The 21,054-nt window shown below is 46.4% G+C and overlaps 1 protein-coding gene across 1 annotated transcript in view; it reads left to right on the forward strand.

Annotated features, from left to right (window-relative positions):
• The window catches only part of LOC119382005 (metalloproteinase), a 103,917-nt gene that overhangs the window by 77,005 nt on the left and 5,858 nt on the right, over positions 1-21,054 (forward strand). Inside the window, exon 11 of the mRNA XM_049412972.1 lies at positions 15,342-15,443. Within this exon, the coding sequence (XP_049268929.1) occupies positions 15,342-15,443 (102 nt within the window). The remainder of the gene's footprint in view (positions 1-15,341; positions 15,444-21,054) is intronic.

Here is a 21,054-nt window from a genome sequence, read left to right on the forward strand (position 1 = left end):
GACAAACTCTGAAATGCTGTGTAGAGCCCAGAGGTTGGGGAGGTGAAGGTAACAGCAAATCGTTTGTGGTCGTAACAGGGAGGCCCTGTTGCATGTACGCAGTGGTGAAATTTGAGCGTTCCTGTAGCAGCGCTGGGCATGTACAGAGAAGGGGCTCAAGACTCTCGGGGTCGATGCAACGTTCGCAGGCAAGTCGGGGGGAGCGCCTCTTGGCGTACAGGCACATCGCTGTCCACGGGCAACCGTCCGGAGGCCAAGGAGCGATTTGTGCTCCCACTTAGTGATGCCACCCTTTGAGAGTGGCTTGGGACCCTCGCTGTTGGTCGCTCTGAAATCCGAATGGTTGCTTCTCAGCAATTGTTGCAAGGTCTGCCTCGAAAAATCAGAGGCAGCAACTGCATGTGTGAGCAGTTGCTGCCTCTTTTCTCGGTGTCCTTGTGCATCTATATGCATGCAAATGAAGTAAATAAAAAAGAAATAAATAAATACACAACTAAACATATATATATATATATATATATATATATAATATATATATATATATATATATATAAATTGTAAAGAAGAAGAGTGGCCTCAGCGGCATTACTCTGCACCTGAGCGGCATCACCATCGGCATGAGCTCGTGGTTGCTGCGCTTGGCCGAACGCTGCTGACCGCTGCTTGTTCTTGCCATATTCTTTGCCAATAAACCTCTTAGCAAGTGGTGGAGGTGCGGGGTGCCGCCCAGCTGTGCCGCGAACTCCGAAAAGTTCTGACGCCATTATCCGACCTGTCGCTTCGAACGGCGAACGCGCAAAGCATAACACCTCTCGCGGCCTGCACCTCACGAGTCGTCATCCAAGGACTTGTGTATACCGTGGAATTTGTTGTGCTGCACTCGTGTTCCCATGACGTTATATTAGGCTGGGACTTCCTTGCGAATAATAACGCCGTCATTGACTGCTGTCGCGCCGAACTCGAGCTTTCTGCACTTCCAGACGTTGATGCTGTCGAAACCCCCCTTCCGTGTTATAAACTGTGCGTATCCGACGACACGACCATTCCCCCGAGTTCTTCCATGCTTGTGCCTGTGTCGTGCGCCGCTATTTCAGATGGCGATGTTCTCTTTACGCCCTCTGACCTCTTCATTCACCGCAAGTGTTCTCCACTGCCCGTCGCTCTCCTTACTCTCCACAGTGGCGTCACGAAGACGCTCGTTCACAACACACTGGCGTGGCCCTTACATTTGTTCCATGGTGAATGCCTTGGTCGCGTACAGCCGACCGGCACCGTTTATATTTTTCACGCTCCGGCTACATCAGTTTCTACGGACATCAGCGCACTCACTTCTGACCCTGCTGTTAATCAGCCACTCCTTGACGCTTTCCATCGCTCCATCGATGCCGCAACGTCTTCTTCAGAACGAAGCCAGCTGATCGCCCTACTGCAGAAGTTTCGCGCTTCTTTTGACAGCCATGCTTCTGGTCTCGGTCGCACATCGACCATTTCTCACACGATTGACACAGGTGGCCATGCGCCTCTACGGCAACGTCCCTATCGAGTCTCGGCGTCGGAGCGCCGTGTTATTGACGATCAGGTTGCTGACATGCTCCAGCGAGGTATTGTGCAACCTTCCAACAGTCCTTGGGCGTCACCGGTCGTTCTTGTTAAGAAGAAGGATGGTTCCACTCGCTTCTGTGTTCACTACCGACGTTTAAACAAGATCACCCGGAAGGACGTCTATCCGTTACCGCGAATCGACGACGCCCTCGACTGTCTGCAGGGAGCGGAATACTTTTCTTCGCTGGATTTGCGATCTGGGTACTGGCAAGTTCCCATGGAAGCATCTGATCGCGCGAAAACAGCATTTGTCACACCTGACGGATTATACGAATTTACTGTCATGCCTTTTGGCCTATGCAATGCCCCAGCCACTTTTGAGAGGATGATGGACACTATTTTACGAGGCCTCAAGTGGAATACCTGTTTATGCTACCTCGACGACATAGTTGTCTTTTCCGCCGATTTCAACACCCATTTAAGTCGTCTCGAGCGCGTTCTCAAATGCCTCACTGACGCAGGACTTCAGCTCAACCTAAAGAAGTGTCGTTTCGGCGCCCGACAGCTTACCATTCTTGGACACGTCGTATCTCGGGATGGCATCCTTCCAGACCGAGCCAAGCTTCGCGCAGTCGCCGATTTTCCTAAACCGAAGAACCTCAAGGAGCTCCGAAGCTTTGTCGGCTTGTCGTCGTACTTCAGACGCTTCATTCGAAATTTCGCCTCCATATGTGCGCCCCTGACAGACCTACTTAGCGGCGACAAGGACCTTTCCGCTTGGTCACCAGCCTGCGACGACGCCTTCACCAAATTACGCCGTCTGCTAACTTCGCCGCCCATCCTCCGCCACTTCGATCCTACCGCTCCGACGGAGGTCCACACTGATGCCAGCGGCGTCGGACTTGGCGCTGTGCTCGCGCAACGAAAAACAGGGTTTCATGAATATGTCGTCGCCTACGCGAGCCGAACTCTGACGAAAGCCGAGGCTAACTACTCAGTTACCGAGAAAGAGTGTTTAGGCCATTATTTGGGCCCTTGGAAAATTCCGCCCTTACCTGTATGGTCACGCATTTGACGTCGTCACTGACCACCACGCCCTTTGTTGGCTATCCACTCTTAAGGACCCCTCTGGACGACTTGCTCGCTGGGCCCTCAAACTTCAGGAGCACGACAACCGCGTTATTTACAGATCCGGTCGCAAGCACACGGACGCTGACGCCCTTTCTCGCTCACCGGTATCGGATGACGGTGCTTGCCTATCTGTCCTTGAGCCTGCACTTGTATTTCCCGCCCTACGCAACATGACGGCGGAGCAACGGAAGGATCCCTGGATCAGTGCCCTCATTGGCATCCTTTCTGATCCCGTCACCTCTTCGACGTCTCGTGCTCTCCGTCGCCAGGCTACCAACTTTTGCATTCGGGATGACCTTCTTTATCGACGCAACCACTTTCCGACGGTCGCAAGTGGCTTCTTGTGATACCCCGCCACCTCCGTGCTGTTATATGCGATGATTTCCACGCGGACCCACAGTGCGCGCATGCGGGCCTCTTCAAGACATACGCTAGGCTTCGACTCCGATTTTATTGGCGCGGCATGTATAACTACGTACGGAAGTTCATTCGCTCGTGTGCTCAGTGCCAACGACGAAAGTTACCTGCCGGACAAGTCTATCCGGCACAACCTCTTCCCTGCCCTAGTCGACCCTTTGACCGTGTTGGCATTGACATATACGGACCTCTGCCATCAACTCTAGCAGGTAACCGCTGGATTATCTTTGCGGTAGATCATCTGACGCGGTATGCCGAAACAGCCGCACTGCCGACTGCCACAGCCCGTGATGTTGCCACGTTTCTGTTGCGACATTTCGTTCTGCGACATGGCGCCCCTCGCGAGCTCCTAAGCGATAGAGGGCGTGCCTTCCTTGCCGACGCTTTGAAGGCCCTACTTGACGAATGCCGAATCGTGCACCGCACAAGTACAGCGTATCATCCGCAAACGGACGGCATGACAGAGCGCTTCAACCGTACTCTTGGCGATATGCTATCAATGTACGTCGCCTCTGATCATTCAAATTGGGACCAAGTTCTCCCTTTCGTCACCTACGCTTACAATACTGCGGCACAAGCTACTACTGGATTTTCTCCGTACTTTCTTCTATACGGACGCGAACCGTCCAATACGATTGACACCATTCTTCCATATAAACCTGACGAGTCCGAAAGTACCCCCCTGTCCGAAGCTGCTCGACATGCTGAAGAATGCCGCCAGCTTGCCCGCTCCTTTTCTACCGAGGACCAGTGGCAGCAGCAATCCCGTCAACCTGGAGACCGTTCGGCACCAACTTTTCCCCCTGGCTTTTTGGTATGGCTTCGGGTACCCGCTACCGAACCCGGCCGCTCCGCAAAACTCGTTGCCAAATACCTCGGACCATACCGCGTTGTAGAGCAAACGTCCTCCGTCAATTACCTCGTGGAGCCCATCACACCATCGACAGATCTACACTATCGGGGCCGCGAACTGGTCCACGTCTCTCGTATTAAGCCGTACTACGACCCAATCGTTGTGTCCTCACCCTAAGCCGCCAGGATGGCGCCTTTTTCTGCGGAGGGCAATTGTAAAGAAGAAGAGTGGCCTCAGCGGCATTACTCTGCGCCTGAGCGGCATCACCATCGGCATGAGCTCGTGGTTGCTGCGCTTGGCCGAACGCTGCTGACCGCTGCTTGTTCTTGCCATATTCTCTGCCAATAAACCTCTTAGCAATATATATATATATATATATATATATATATATATATATATATATATATATATATATATATATAAATAACTGAGCCATCGTCTGCTATAATACAGGCTTGGTTATTCAGCAGTGAATTCGTGAACGTGCGGCACAAGTGTGTAAGAAGAACACTGCTTTGGCATGGCTTCGTTTTTCACATTGAACCGGAGAGGTCAATAACTACGTCAACAGTGCGTTCCCTCTAGCTTCTAGCGGTTTGAAAGATGACTTCCTGTTTAGCAGCATGATGGCGACAAAGCGCTTGAGAGGCTTTAAGAAGACGTATTTTTCCTATACCATGAGAAAGACGCCAATTCTTTCTCTGAAAATGTCCCTGTTCTGCAACTTTACGCATCGGTATGCACTGACCAGTATATATCTTAAACGACGGCAGCGGCTCAGCTGCAGCGGATACATTGTCACTCAAAGCAACGCTTGAGGCGTTTCTGAAAGTAAGAGCTGCGTTGGAGATTGTTGGCCCGTTCGCGCGAACGCTGGCCGCCAAACATCTGCTCACGGGAAGCCAGGGAATGAAGGGTCTTTATTTTCGTCGAAGCTCGCCACTTCTCACTTTTTGGTAGCGTTCGTCTTCAGGCTGAACAGCACGCTATTGAATACTTAGCTCACAGCGTACCTTGGCACGTGTAGGCTTCACGTACAAGGAGTAGCCTGGGAACGCGCTGGGCACCGTTACTTTGAAGAATTGGGCACTGTCTCTAAAGCCCCCTGCAACAAAATCCTTACTGGAAATGACAGAGAAATTCGACATTGCGTTCGGATCCCATTTCCTTGATGAGGTCCCCAATTGCCATCGTTGGTGCAACTCGAGGTCGGCAGGAATCTCGTAGAATAACATGCCAACGTCCTCGTTTCTTGCACTTGATGTGCACGTAGGGACGCGACATTGCCTGATGATGAACGCTCTTCGTGCACAACATTGAAGCAAATAACACTTCACGACATGTTCCTGTGCACGTCGACACCAGAAAATGAAGATTTTCTTTCTTTACTACTACGAATGAGTGCCCCAAGCCTGTGCACTGCTAGGGTGCATGGATGGGACGGGACGATCCACACTAGTGTCAGCCTGCAGTGCCACGAGCAGCGAGCACTAGCTAATCAGAAAAGGAAACAGGAAATGTTGCGATTGAGCTTAGAGGGGCTCTTTTGACAGGTATACTTTATAAAGGCGCGTTGACCTCGGTCTTGGCTGCGGACATGGTAAGACAATTTCTGACAAAGAACGCTGTCACTGCGTCTAGCGCCCGTGGCAGCGTGAACCGAATGAATGAATGAATGAATGAATTGAACTTTTATTTCATGGAAAAGGACGGATCACGGCCGCAGTTCGCGATTAGGTGGTGAAGGGATTGTTGGGCCAACAGCTTGAGGATGTTAAATCGGTAGCAGTTATTGTTAATTCATCCAATGCGTAGAGCTGCATCCGTCTTTGCTAAATGTCCAATAGAGTCGCTCTAGCATCAGATGGTCGACTGGCTCTACACCACTCGAAACAGGCGCCTTATACTACCATAATTAGCGACTGCTTTTTGTGCTTCATTGTAAGATTGTAGTACATTTCCTAAGGTTCTTATGTCGTCGCATGGCAGGTGTTGAATGTTCGATGTTTCTCGCGAGACAGCTGAGCAACTCCAAAAAAGGTGGTCTGAAACTGCTCTGCGTAATTCCTGACAGTGTGGGCATCCAGAAGAAGTGTTTGAAATTGATTGTCTGGCTCCGATCTATAAGCCGCGAGATCGAGCGCAGTCGCCGCCTGGAGGCTTCTGGCTGAACCGCACCTAGTGTGGATTGCTCCGTGCGTCGTCTGCTAGCCACGTTGTGTTTGCATATGCGCGTACATCATGCAGGTCCTCAAAAGGCGGTTTGTTTCATTGCGATAGTGTAACTTTAACCGCTCGTACGTATGCCTAACACGATGTAAAGAAGTATTTGGTCTTGATCGGCTGTATACCTACTGTTATAAAATCAGTGTGTGCACTTGTCGAGAGTGCTGTGTGTGGTCGTCGTACCCTCCGTCCACGAGAGTCATATCAGTGTAGGTGCCGCTCTGTGGCTCAAGCGCATTGCAAAGTGCATTTGGTGTTGTCCTAAAGATGCGAAGTATTAAATCTCATCTGAATATAGCCTTTTAGAGGCTCGGTGGTAAAAAAAAAAGCTCTCATGCACTTGCGCGTTGTGGTTAGGTGTGTAACTTCGGGACTGTTGTTTATAGTTTACGCGACGAGCTTTAGTTGTGTACGGTCCTGGTCCCACTGCAGAGAAATATTTCTGTCAAGTCACGTCTGACACGTCGGTACTTAAATTGTCCGTTAAACAGAACAGAAAATCGAATGACACGGAAATTGGAAAACTGAGTTTCCTTGCGCTATTATAACTTGTGGCGAAATGTATACACAACACCTGTCTACTCAGATTAAGGTACGCGTTAAAGAGCCCTGATGGTCAAAATTAACCCAAACGGCGTACTTTGCAATTATGTCGTAGTATTTTCACGCGAGCCACATCTTTTTTTCTTTGCATTATCTTAGCATTTGTGTTGCGTTGTTATAGTAGATTGACAGAAGGCAGCGGACATTATTCGCACGAAAAAACGTACTTTGGTCCCGTGAAATAACCGGGTCTTTGTTATATTACTGTCGTGCAAGTAGTCAACCGCAGAAAGTTCCGTGCTGTACAGTTACCTTTGTGTACTCTTACTGGAATAAAAAGAAGCGTGTGCGCGTTAAACGTCTCAGTAGCGCTAAAGCGCTGTCAGCCACGTAGCTTTCCTCAGTAAACCTATTAACTGTCCTACATTTCATGGAGAACGGAATAAGAAATTCGGATGAATATTTGAGAACGCAGTGCACATACGCAGTGCTATTTGAACTCATCGTGCATGAATACGCGCTTTCTTTTTTATTAGGGTTATCCAGATGAACAAGAAGTAAATACTTAATTCAGTCGCACTACAGCAGTGCGTAGTAAGTGGAACGCCAGCTAAACATGTACAAATAAAACAACAAGAAAATGTCATCCATTGCGAAAACGCCGACTGTTGCCGAAGGCGAGCAACCCGTTCGTTGGCAGAATGCGCTTCTCTCAGAAGTAATAGTAAAGTTCGGCGCGCTGCGTGCATTAATTAGGAAATGAAGAGCGCACAATTACCAGAAAGCTGCAGTCAAGGCATTTTGTTTGCCGGAAATCGGGTCAAATCGCTCACAACGAAGCGCTGTTGTGCGCGTTTTGTATACGCGCCGACAACCGCCTATCCACATTAGCGCAGGACGGTGCTGCCACCTGTAGCCCGATCTCGCGGCGAATACGCACCGTACAGTCGAGTTTTCCAGTGCGACTGCAGCGCCAGAACGCAAAGCCTTGCCGATAAAATAAGCAATATTGAGGCGGGGTCGTCAAAATGGAACGCGACGCGCCCGTCTCTATCCCCGCATTAGTGGACGGATTGTGGCCGAGATACACGTGGGACGCCTGCACGCATCTGTTTTCTGCGTGCCCCCATGTCCAATGTCAGCGAACATGAGACGGGGCAGTGCGAGCAACGCAGTGCCCTCTCGTCAGTGGACGGTGACTATTCTTCAAGTACATGTGGTGCGTTTGCTGCTCTGTCCATAACCTTGTGCAGGAAGATCTCTTGCTGGCTAGTAAGTCCGCACTTTTCGCTTAACAGGGGCGCTTGTGTATCTTGTAATAGTCTCCGCTTACTGGGCATTTTCGTTTTTACGCGAAAACAATGCGTCGGCGCTCTGCCAGGAGAGCATTCGCTCCGAAAGGAAGAAGCACAGCACGTGTAGAAGCTGTCTTCTGCCGTCTGTCGCGATAGCGCGCGCGCCAGCTCTCGCGACCGTGCCCTCGTGGTCAAAGTTCGAAATTGCTGCTCGAGCCAGTTAGTTCTAGTAACGTTGGCTAGAGCGACGCAACCCCGCCCCTTCGGCGCTCCTTTATGCTCCTTCCCCTCCGAAAGATGGGTGCGGTGTTTCCTCTTTGCTTGAGGAGCCATCGATGACAGGCCTCACATGCTGGAGATGTTATTGCATACGCCCTTCGTGCGACGGAGACGGCCAGCTTGTTTCATCTCTGCTTCAGTCGTGTTCATCCACAACGCTTGAGTGCTTTTACAGGCGCGTAGGACTATGATGCACGGGCCGGTTTTATTGATTTGGACTCCACGCGGAACACGACGGCGACGGCAAAAACCCGGCTAGAGTCTCCATATAGCTGTCATCTCAATAAAATTAATCAATATTCATGAAACTATCTTTCATTGGAAGAATTGCGAATAGAAAATTAGGACACTGGTATTTAAACCATCGTCAGGGGACATCACGGAAAAAATGAAGTCGGGCTCTAATGCGAATAGCCTTCATTTGTATGTGCTGTACAGAGTAAAGCTGACTAAAATTCTATTACCCCTTTATAGATACGATAATAGGCATGGTCATCATTCGATGCGGAATGTTATGATCACAGTGTTAATAATAAACATTAAACGATAGTATAATAATTATACTTAAAGAATAATAATAATGATAACAATACAGATAGTCGCACAGAAATGCACGCGATAAGAGCACTGCTGTTCCAATGCAGAGGTCTTGAGAACTTGAAGATACATAAAGCGCCTTCGTTGGGTCATCTTTGAATGTTATTGATACGAATGAAGGTTGTCGGATGCATGAACAATGTTTTTGTTTATTTAAAACCACATGTATAATAATGTAATTGTAATGTAGATTGATTTCAGATCAGTAATAAATTGCGCTTACTGTAACCAAGTGTACGAATGACAGCGTGCTGCAGGCAGTCACAGGAGGTCGCAGAGCTCAAGCGCTCTCAGAGTCCCAAACACGACCTTTTTCATTCTGTAAAATGTCCCGATCTAGTCCGCTTAAGGCGGCATGTAAACTATCTTCCATACTTACAGTATTTGATGAAAGCATTGACACAGTGAGTATACAAAAAATGTTAGGCTCACCGTCTTGTGTAATAACTCTTCATACATTCGCAAATGTGGCCTAGTTCACCTCACGTTGATGGAGACGAAGTAAACTAATATCAAGGAGCACACTTCTTTAGGCTATATTGTAGGCAGTATTAAAATCATTTTTGGGAAGGAATATGGCACAATTATTTTGCTATTACCCTCACCAAGATTCCAATAGCGGCTGGTCGAACTGCGCACTGATCTTTTAGTCAGCGCTAACCATAGTTCGGGAAAAAAAGTGGGGCTCATTGACGACTCCCTCAAGTAATGCATTTTCCGCTTAGGGTTAACTCGGACTGAGACTCACCGAAGATTTCTTCAAAGGACTCATTCACGCTCAGACTCACCAAATTGTTTCTCAACCGGACTCACTCGGACTCCGGCTCACCAAGATATTACTCAGCCAGACTCACTCAGACTCACGGCTAGAATCTGAGTGTGAGTGAGTCGATCCGCTAGCATAAATTTAGCTTTGTCATCGTGGTGTCAACGCTTTTTAATACCAATTTGTCACATAATCGGTGCTCTCTGCTTGCCTTTTGATCTTGTTCCTTCAAATACGAGTTATCAAAGGTTTCAATCCTGTAAGGACATTTTCATGGAATGCGAGGCTCACACGAGATATTTTTGTCAATAACGTTCCGTGAAAAAGCTTGTGGGAGGAGATCATGGCACCTACAACCCCCCCCCCCCCCCCACCTTACCTCACGCCTCTGATCAATAAATATTGAGGTTGCGGAAAACATATAGAGGAAAACTTATTGAGAAAAAGCTTATCGAATATTTGCAAAATATTATTCTATTCCCTGTCCTACACATATATAGCTTTAGCTTAATTTTAGTTAGGCGACGGACATACGTATACGCTAACCAATTTCATGTGTCGAGCGAGCGCGCGTGCGCTTTCACTGTAGTGTGTGATCGAGTGTCGTGAATGTAGTTCCTATAACTGCATCGAAAGAACTTGTCATTTACAACGCAATATGACATTAGTATTAGTCTGATAATCAACATCAACCCGCTCTAGCAGTCAGTCCTTCTATATGGGCACATATCGCTGAAAGTCGCACGTCACCGGCAGTAGTTAGCCGCTATGGCCTCGCTTGAGTCAGTTACAATCGAAAGTACGTTTGAAATGTTATTGGATTCTTCGTAATTGAATATCCACGTTCTTCACAGCGATCGTGGGGTACGGAGTACAGCTCTATGTCTAATGGTCTGTTCGTCTAGGATGAACTACTGCGGATGTATGTTACGCTGGACTTTAAAAAAGGGCAGAAAATATGTTCAAACGGGTGAAGAAAACGAAAGTGTTCTGTGCTCAGTTCAGATGCACGTTGTTTTCTACATAGGTATGACTGACTGCTTAGCGAGTCATTGCGATTGCCGCAACACATCTGCGGTTACGCTAATATGTCTTGCGGCAAAAGGTGCAAAAATAACGTTCTGATCCTAGGCAGTATATAACAAAATACTATCTTCTCTTAGGTTATCGCGTGTACTAAGAGATTAAAATCTGCGTTTCTAAATGGGAAAGTGAAAATACTGTCTTACGGAATTAGTTATAAGATGAAGAAAAAAGACAGCAGCTCTCGTCTTCCAAGTGTGCTTGTTGGTGTAATTCGTGTCTCAAAACAGACAATAAAGCAAAAAAAAATTGCGGTGCAGTGGTAACGCGTCTGACTCAGAATTTCCTGTGCGTCGATGTGGTGGGTTCGACTCCTGCTCGCTCTTTTTTTTTAGGATATTTTTGTTGCATTGCTCGTGTTTCAGCCCTAATTACGGTCTGGGCATGTGCATAATTTTTATAAAATAATTTAAAAGCCCGATTTCGGCCCGTAGCGGGTGTCCCAGTGTGCAGCGCATCAGCGTGCCTCGTGCAGCGTCCCAGCGTCCCAGTACCCAGCGCCACACTGGTCCAATAGTCATGTATGGCACTGGGACAGCAACAGTGGGTTTTCCAAGAGGGTATATTACGTATCTCCGATTATAATCTGACATGCTACATGAATGATGGTTGCTCCGAATGAAATATTGGGTTCCAGGGGTCGTTAAATGTCATTATGCCCCCGCCCGGTACTCCTTTCACTGCATATGAAGTTTTATTTTTTATTCTGGAAGCACATCCTCACTGTAGACGGCTTTTAACATGGCGACAACAATAAAAATTAGAAAATGTGAAATGTAAATTTAACGCACAGTCTTTTTGAAGAGTTCAAAGGATCACATCGTAAAATAAGATGGCATTTCTGCAGCTTATAAAACAATGTTCAAATGTTTTGGGCACATCACACAGAAACGACACAAAAATGTCTCTCGAACGAAGCCAAGTTTTCACAGGCAGGGCTAAGAATGTACTTAAAAAAAGAACGTTTCTGCTGATGGCGGCAGCGGCATTTTACGCGCTCAATCTCGGACATCATGCCCTGGCAGTCTCAAGTGTTAAAAAACGAACAGAGAGATTAACGCATAAATCTGCAAGGACATGGTCGTCCAGAAAAATGTGATGAAACTACTAGGTCAGCTGGAACATATACCAGGTTTACCTGCAAGAAGGCTCGAAAAATAGGGTGAGAGCTGTCGCGAAAAATCAAGTTGTGAGATAAAATTTGCCACACGTACCGATGTACTAGACCCAGTCCACCTGCGCTAACTGGTCTGAACAGATTGTCTCGTCCTATGGAAGAATAGGTTGATCACCATATAAATTGTTAATGTAGTAGAGAAATTTCGTAGTGTCTCAGGTGTGCAGATGAACTATACCAATAGGTTAGCTCTGTGTTTTAAGTCAGCTGATCCATTTGCCCGTATTGAGTGGTATGTGGTGCCACCAAAATATACCGTATTTACTCGAATCTAAGCCGATGTTTTTTTTCAAAAAAACGATGTGCGAAAGTGTGTGTGTGGGGGGGGGGGGTCGGCTTAGATTCGAGTACAATTGTTAAGTTGTTTTATTTCTGGCGTTACGAATTTCGGGGGTCGGCTTAGAATCGGGGCTGGGCTAGATTCGAGTAAATACGGTATTGGTGTTTCACTAAGTGCACACAACTGCACACTACTGGAAAGAGAGCAGGTCTTGAGCGCTATGCTAAATCTTTACCACATAACCTTTCAATTTTCGGTAAAGCGGTTACCTGCAAGAATTTTTGGCTACAAAACGGTTCTATGTATTACAAGTGCTGCACTGTGCTAGGTCGCATTTACAGAGCGTTCACCGCAAATTTGCGCAGAGCCATGATGGCGATTGAAACTCAAACGCAAAATACATAAACAGGTGTGATGTCGACCAAGAAATCATGTTAACATGTGTAATGTACGTCGTAGAAGAGTAAAAACCAACCAGGCGTCACAAAATGCAAATCGCGCAACGGGTGTGTCTGTGAATGCTTCTAAGCCATTACAAAGGGCTCAGCCAAAATTCTTCATCGTGATCAGCCACCAGAGGCGTAGCGAGAATTTTTTTTCGGGGGGGGGGGGGCGGCTCAAGCATACTTTATGCATGTTCGTGTGACGTTTGTATGTGCGCGTGCATATCTACTCGCGCAAATTGCAAAATTTCGAGGGAGCACAAAGTACACATCATGCCTTACAGATGTCTAGCAGGCACCCCGGTTCTCCGCAAAAAGACGGAACATGGCATAGTGCGTGCCTCCTCACTTCATAAAATTTACGATGATTTATGGCGTAGTGCATATCTTGCATGTGTAGTTGTATTAGTTGTCTCAGAAGAGTCCATAACGGTCTGTAAAAACGGTGCTCTTCCAGCTTTCGCTGTGATTAGGCTGCCTGCTCCCCGCAGGTCTGGCGATATTTTAGGCGCGAAGCACCTTAGTACTTAGCTTTGTCGTCGACTCTCACTGTCCGCTGTCACGGTATATAGAAAACCGTTGCTATAGTAGAAACATATATGTGTATGTTGCGACTATGATTACGATTATAAAGTCTCAGATGAAAGTCAAATTCAGCGCTCAGAACACTAATGAAAAAACTTAATAAAAATGAAATCGAATAATAATTACAGGCACTATGTTCCCGAAATCAACAAATCTGGCTATCACAATTCTGAAGGATAGGCGCAGTGGTATGTGGAAGGTGTCGTGTCTGACAATTTGTCAAAAACGAGAAACCCTGAAGAAATGCTTTCGTAAGAGCTTGAGTCGGAGAGAACTTTAGAATTCCGTGGCATTTCCTCCTCAAACGCGAAACATAAGTGTGTATGTTGCGATTACGTTCACGAGACAAAGTACAAGCAAAAACCATTTATACTAGTCGGCGACTTCAACGTAGACATTATGGACAACGACTGGATTATGCAGTATATAGTTTTCTTACAGAAAACCAAAGGGGTGAGGGCTAAAGGCGCGAGCGTGCGCCTGACTGAGGCCCTCGATACGCTCTACGATGTATTTCTTATGACTGGAAACAACGCACAACCACCCGAGGCACATGCATAGACCTTGTGTTTGCCAGCGTTAGATTAGGTCAACTCGAAGAATCATTAGCTCTCCATTTCACAGGCCACAAAGCAGTAATAATGAAAGGAAAATGGAATCCAGAACTCAATACGATATACGAACTAAACAAGAGCATTAAAACAGAAATGCAATAAAGAGGAACCAAATAAGTACATGTTTATCTATATATACACTTTATGTCCCTAAATTTACATTCTCAGTGGCAACGCGCGGGTGACGTATGGCTACATACTGGTACTATACCTAGTGTTTCGCCACTTTCGTTGATTCACATTAGTGGAGATGTGGAGATTTTTTCTAAATACCCTGGGTCAATTTTGAAGTATAAAGCGCAATAAATTTCTTGAATTTCTCTAAAGCATGGGAAATGCGGCAAATGTGATTTTGAGAAGAAGCAGGAAATACGTTAGCGTGTTATCGACCAACATCTTGAGCTGTGTGTTTTATTCACACGCTTTGTAAGGCTCAGCTTACGTGGTATAGAAGCAAGTACTTCATTGTGCGGGTCTGATCTGCGATTTCTGCACGCCATGCTTCGTTCAACCTGTACAGATGCGTGTGATCACTTATTAATGATAGGTCTGTGTGAGTAAACTAACGTAAAAAAACATGTGTTGCCTACGGTCATGCAACTGCATTACACAGCATCTCCCTTATACCTTGCGTGATTGTCCTGGTTAAGTCAATTAAGTTTAACAGGGAGAAAGTCAAGCATACAGTCTACCGAAAGCTTCATGTTGCAGACATACGAATTTTTACAGCAGACCTGTTATGCTCGAAGTTTGCCGTGTGTCGCAGATAGAAAATTATCGTCATCATGAACCGGCACGAGCTCTCTTCGTTTTCTTCTTCCTCTGCTGCTTCCCTCCCCGAATACGTGCGCCGATTTGTGCGGCGCGAGATGTGATAACCCTGATGGGCGAGCGAGCGAGCGAGCTCAGAAAGAGAGAGACTGAGAGATAGCGAAAGAAAGAGATATAAAGGAAGGGAAAGAGAAAAATTCTTCTCGGCGTAGTTCTCGGCGATATTCTAACGCCCGTAGCCACCATCCAAAGGCGAGCGCCGTAACCACTCGGCTATCCAGACACGCTAGCAGATCCCAGCATAGCATTGAATAGTGTACTATAGGAAAGGGGTGGGAAAGGAATTTGAGGGTGAGGAGTTGGGAAAGGAGGAGCGGAGGGTGAATACAGAGAGGGATGGAGAGAGAAAGTAAGCAAGCGATGAAAAGAAAGAGGAAGATGGAAATAGAAAGAAATGGAAGGAAGAGAGAAAAAGATAGAAGGTGAGAATGACTACAGAACAAGAGAGGAAGCGACGGAAGGAAACAGCAACAAAAAAGAAGAAAAAAAAACAGAAAGCATAGCCCTGTATAATATAACATAGCAAGGGGTGGGGAAGAGAGACGTGAGAGTGTAAAAGCCTAGCCAAGGCACAGGCACCTAAGTGCCCATAACCTCTCCCGTGACCTTGCGCGACCTATTGCAAGCTGCGCTAACGTTTTTTTATTCAGTGGGTTCGTATATGAACTTTTTGCTTCAGAAATATGATATCAGCAAGTGCTATGTGAAATGCTTCATTAATAGAAACGGGGAGAACATGCTGCAATATGCTGTCGATGGCGTGAAATGCGGCAAGCGAAAGGTAAGTACATTTAATGTGCACTATTCCATAATATCATGTAATACAATGACCCTAGGCATGATGACAACGTACGGATAAAGAAGCATTCAGTAGAGTACCCGACAGAGCGGACATAAATATCCATGCTCATAATCTGTCTGCTATTTATGCAACTCTTTCAAATGTTTCGACTCCCCATATTCAAAAATAGCGCATCATTTAAGCCGCTGGTCAACTCTTTATTGTATCAGTGGAACAGCTATAAGCAAACTGATTATAGACCGAGCGCACACGCCCACGAGGACTGGCATGAAGGTTGGTATCTTCTGAAAGTTTCCTGAAGCACAGAAATAGCTTTCCGAGAGAGTGTAGGATGTGGGAAAGGTCCATGTGTTTTAACAACACAAACAGAAAGGTAGCGCGTGTGGTATCTGCACTCTGTGAAGATGTGCATGGTGCATTTTAACTAAGAAAAGCTCGCTTAGTGTCTGATAGTTCTTTCAGACGCACAGTGTTTTCACGCTGATTCATTAGCGTTTTCTAGTTATTTTGTGTAATTATTCGCAAGAACCACAGCCAGCCAAAGATGGTAGGCAAGTTCTATGTGTCAACAGGGAGTAGTTGCTGCTTGCAGTCGTGGAACAAGGTCCAGGGGTGCTATGCAGGATGGCCCGAGTTTGGCGAAACTCGGGATCTTTCCGAGCTCTGGCGACACCCCATTTTGAACGCGCTAACAGTGCGAGAAAGTCAAATCCATTCCTCAGCGCGCTCCGTTGAATTAGTTACGATGGAACGCGGCGTCACATCAAGGGTGGTCGAGAAGTTTGGGTGGTGACTTCAAACTAGAGGCACCTTCTTTCACTTGTTGGTCGTCCCACTGAGTGCAGACGTGCCCCCATGCAAGAATAGTGGCAAAAAGCTCTACTAACAAAATTTGTTGTGTGCGCGGGCCGTTTGAATTCATTTTCAAGCGTTTAGTGTCTTCCATAAGTATCTATTCATGACCAGGATTTGGGGACATATGCACGTACCGCCATCTCTCGTCAGTGACTGCGGTGGCCTGCCGTGACTGAATGGCAAATGGGGGAAAAAATCATATCTGGTGAAAAAAGTTAGCTATCAAAAACGACTCCGGTTTCTATACAGATGAGACTTATTCGAACATTCTCTTAAAGTTACAGTCTCGCACTATAAACCGCGTGGCTTCCCAGAGTGTTTAACATTTCACAATGGGGACCCATGTGTTTCCAATGGGCGGTGTTCAATTGTCCTGGGAAGCCACACGCTTTGCAGTGCAATACTGCAATTTTTACCAAAACGTTCCAGTAGGTCTCTACTTTATAGAACCCCGAGTCGTTTTTGATAGCTTGCTTTTTTCAAGAGATATGATTTTTTTTCGCCAATTTCCCATTCAGTTATGGCAGGACACCATTGCTACCGCCGAGAGATGGCGCCACGCACAAATGTCCCCAAATCCTGGGAATGAGAATAATCACCACCGTGGCCTCTGAGATTAGTTCCGACCAAGCGCCTTACAACACCGCGGCTAGAGCTAGTTGCCGAGGCCACGTGTATAATCACCATGGTCGGCCTGTTAGTTGTAGCGCGTTGCTCGGCCGGCGCGCGCCCTCGTCGTTCTCTGCTTCATCGCCTGCTCGCTCCCAGAGCACGTTCGCCCTGCTCATTAGATAATTGGCTGAGCGGTATACCTAGTTAAGTCAGGACGTGCGATGACGAAGCTTTTTAGGCCAAATCATGCTAAGGCTGAGCTGACCTAGTCACGCCTTACTAAGACCACGCTAATGAAGCTGTGTAATTTAAACCAAGGTAATCAAAACCTTACTCACCGAGATTGTGTTAATTATAATCATACTAATTAGTATTATGCTAATTAGGTATGTACTATTCAGGACCTTGTGAATTAAGCCTGTGTGATTATTGTCATCGTAATTAAGATATTACAATTAACGTTAGTTAACACGCCGCTAATTAGGTCCGTACCAATCAGGGTCGTGCTCATTAGAATTACCCTAATTACCAACGTACTATTCAGAATCTTGCAAATTAAGCCTGAGTAATTAATGACACGGTAATTAAAACCTTAACAATTGATGCTAATTAACACGACGCTACATATGAGCGTGTAACTGAAACCAAGATAATCAAGACCTTACTGACCGAGATTGTGTTAATTACGATCATACTAATTAGGATTATGTTAATTACCTCTGTACTATTCAGGACCTTGCGAATTAAACCTGAGGAATTAATGCCGTGGTGATTAGGACATTAGTAAATAATGTTATTAACATGCCGTTAATTAGCAGCATACTAATAAGGTTCGTGCTCATTAGTATTACCCTAATTACATATGTACTGTTCAGAACCTTGCGGATAACCTGAGTAAATAATGTCGTAGTAAAATATTAACAATTGATGCTAATTAACACGACACTACATATGAGCGTGTAATTAAAATAAAGATAATGAAGACCTTACTCACCGAGATCTTCTTAATTCGGATCGTAGTAATTAGTAATATGCTAATCATCCCTGTGCTATTCAGGACCTTGCGAATTAAACCTGTATAATTAATGTCGTCGTAATTAAAACATTAAGAATTAAGAAATGCCTATTCAATATCATGTTAGTTAAGACCTTCCTAATCAATAGCAACAATATTGAGACCGAACTGACACGTTCATTACTCCGAAGCAGACCAAGCATACTGAGTAGACGAGCCACGTAAAAAGCTGGAAGAAGTTAGGTGATCACAAGCTCTTCTGATGGCCCCAGCCTTGCACACGTAGTGCAAGCTGACGAAAATATTTTATATGCAAAGAAGCTGCTGAGTAGCGTCCAGCGCATGAAACACTTGACAGGCACACCGGCACTATGAAAGTCGCGAGTTGCACTGGGGCCATTTCAGAATCAACGAGTTTGTGCCCGAGTTCGCGCGTCAATCAATTTGATTGACAGACGCCCGCGGCGAATAGCGGGTCCGCCCACCGCGTTTCCTCTTGCCAAGGAGCAGTGCTCCCACCGCCACGCCAGCGAGCGGCACGGTTCATCTATGAGCTTAATCGCACAGGCTGTGCACAAAGCAACGAAGAACTAAAGGTTATATCATCACGTGGCTACAATGTCTCGCATTCAATTTCACCGTTCTCGCGACGTTCCACTGACAGCTTAAAGTCCCTCTATCTTTCAAAAGCAGCGAAAGGTCTTGATCCAGCTGCCGCGCCCTGCGATAGGCCGGTTGGCGACACGTGACCTTTTCGCCTTCGCACTCCGCCCAAAGGGTCCACGGCGGCAGCGCTGTGCCGGCGATAGGTACGGATCGCTGTGTTTTCAAGCGTGGAGTGGGGCGATTTTAGCAAGTAGAGAGTACTTCACGCGCCTCTGTCGCATTGTTGTTGTAGAAGCGTTTATGTACCTGAAGTTGACTGGACGCAGAAATTCTGCGTTTAAATTTAATGTTTGGAGCGTGACGTGCTAGTATGTCGGGTCTCTATGCCTTCGGTTGCCTCACCGCGCGGAGGACAGAAAAAAGCTCTTCTTTTTTTTCGTTCCTCGCGGTGACAAAAATATATGCTGAAGGAAGGTATGGACAACAAAATCAGTCGCGAGAAATTTGTGCCCACAGAAAACACCCGGATATGCGAAGTAAGTGATTTTGTAATGGCTATAACTTCAAACAGCCTTTCGCCTGGCCGGCCTGCTTGTGTTCGTGCATATGCATGAGCATTATCTCAGAAACTCTATCATTGCTTCGGCATTCTTTATGCCGTAGAATTGTGTGGAGTATAGTCAATAGAGAGTCACACCCCGTATCTCTAACATGAAATTGATCGGAACCCAATACAGGTGTCTTTGTTTTTCTCACCGGGGTGGCTTCAACACTACAAGCTCACAAGGGAATGACCATTTGAGATTAATTCATTGCCACACCTTGCCGTGTTTTGCCGCACTGCTGTGTGCGATATTTTGACAAGTTTGACCACAATATTTTGACAAGTTCGAATAAATATTACTGCAAGAACTGCGAGGGAAAAACTGAAACCATATATGCCGCACAGGGCATCTTTGCTAATTTACCAAGGCAGAAGGAACCGAAGCCACCCTACAAGCGAATGAGGAGGGGATCAGTGCTCACAGCAAGACTTCCGAAGAAAACATTTCTTATGAATTCATGAAATAGGCCTAGTTTTTCAATAAGTGCTCTTTTATTCGCTAGCGTCTGTACAAAAGCCACCTAACTCAGCTTTTCTGGTTGTAGTCTGGTTTTGGGGCCTGTAGGTGCATACATACCCCAAATTTATTTGAAATTGCATTGAGAGACATTGCAACATGCATTTATATCTGCGGGACACGGAAGTGGCGGGGGTAGTAATAGGGGGCGGTTTTAGATAAATGAGTGTCGTTAAAAACAGTTAAATATTAAAATGGACGAGACATTACTGGGCACGCTATATTTCCTAGTTGTTGAAAGGTATATTCAAGTTGCTTATATACCTCAAATGCTGTGTAACTGCATTTGTGGAATATCCCCCTTCTCCTAAGTAAACCTCTTAGAGTATAAACGAAATAAGCTTAGTTAAAAATACCGTGTGGCCGTGGGAAGATTTCTGAACGCTGACAAAGACAGTCAAACCAACAATAGCGCGTATTTTGCGCTGCGCACTACAAGCGCCCTAGGTACCCGATGAGGTTTCCGAAAGTAGCAGTACGCTCATCACCTGCCCATTTTATTCAAACTAGAACACAATCACTTTTAGCTAACCCAAATACCACCTGTACTTCAAGTTACACTGAATGTCAAAGTATGCAAGAAAAAAAAAATAAGTGCCCTGCATGAAAGCTGCTGTGGGGAACCCGCTCAGAACCTGCTTCGGAAGCGCACCTGTTTTATTTCGAAGTTTAACGTGCTCCGTGCTCGTTAATGTTATTGTCCCTGTTTTTCGATAATTGATGACCATCTTAGGCCACAAATGTTAATATTTTAACGGTTCAGGCTAGCACCGAGTTCGGTTTCAGGCGCCCGCAGTATGCACGGGAGCGAGCGGCGCGTCATCTGCTATCGCTGCTCCTTGGACCCCTCGAGAGGGCGCGCGTGTAGTTGTCGCTACATTTCAAAATACAGGGACCTTATCACAACTATGAAGCAAGCGCCCCTCGTGGGACTTGCGGCGAGGAATGTTACTATGTACTTGTTTGTAGAGACATTGTTTCTACCAATTCGTTAGTACAGAAAAATCTTCAGACGTGTAATGTAAGTATAGCGGTAACCTGTCCATTTATTTATCTGTAATATTACAGAGAAGCGAAACGAGCTGCATCAGAGCGCTGCGTGTGCGCCCTTGTTGCCTTCGAGAGTGGAAATTTCCATGCTGCAGGTGGAACGAAAGAATTTTCCGAAAGAGGACAAACGTCCACGAACACCCCCGTGTGAGGCGCGATGATCAGTTGGCAAAACGATAGCGCGACAATCACGCGGACGTCGCTGCACTGCCAAATGTTGCCTGAGCGGCGGCGCTGACGCGTTCGCACGCGGTGTTCCTTTGAAAACCACCGCGAATGCCGCACGTGCGTTTGTGACGCTATTCTCGTTCTTGTAGCTGTTTTTATCAAC

Source organism: Rhipicephalus sanguineus, chromosome 2 (genome assembly GCF_013339695.2).
Source record: "Rhipicephalus sanguineus isolate Rsan-2018 chromosome 2, BIME_Rsan_1.4, whole genome shotgun sequence".
NCBI classification, from domain to species: Eukaryota; Metazoa; Arthropoda; class Arachnida; order Ixodida; family Ixodidae; genus Rhipicephalus; species Rhipicephalus sanguineus.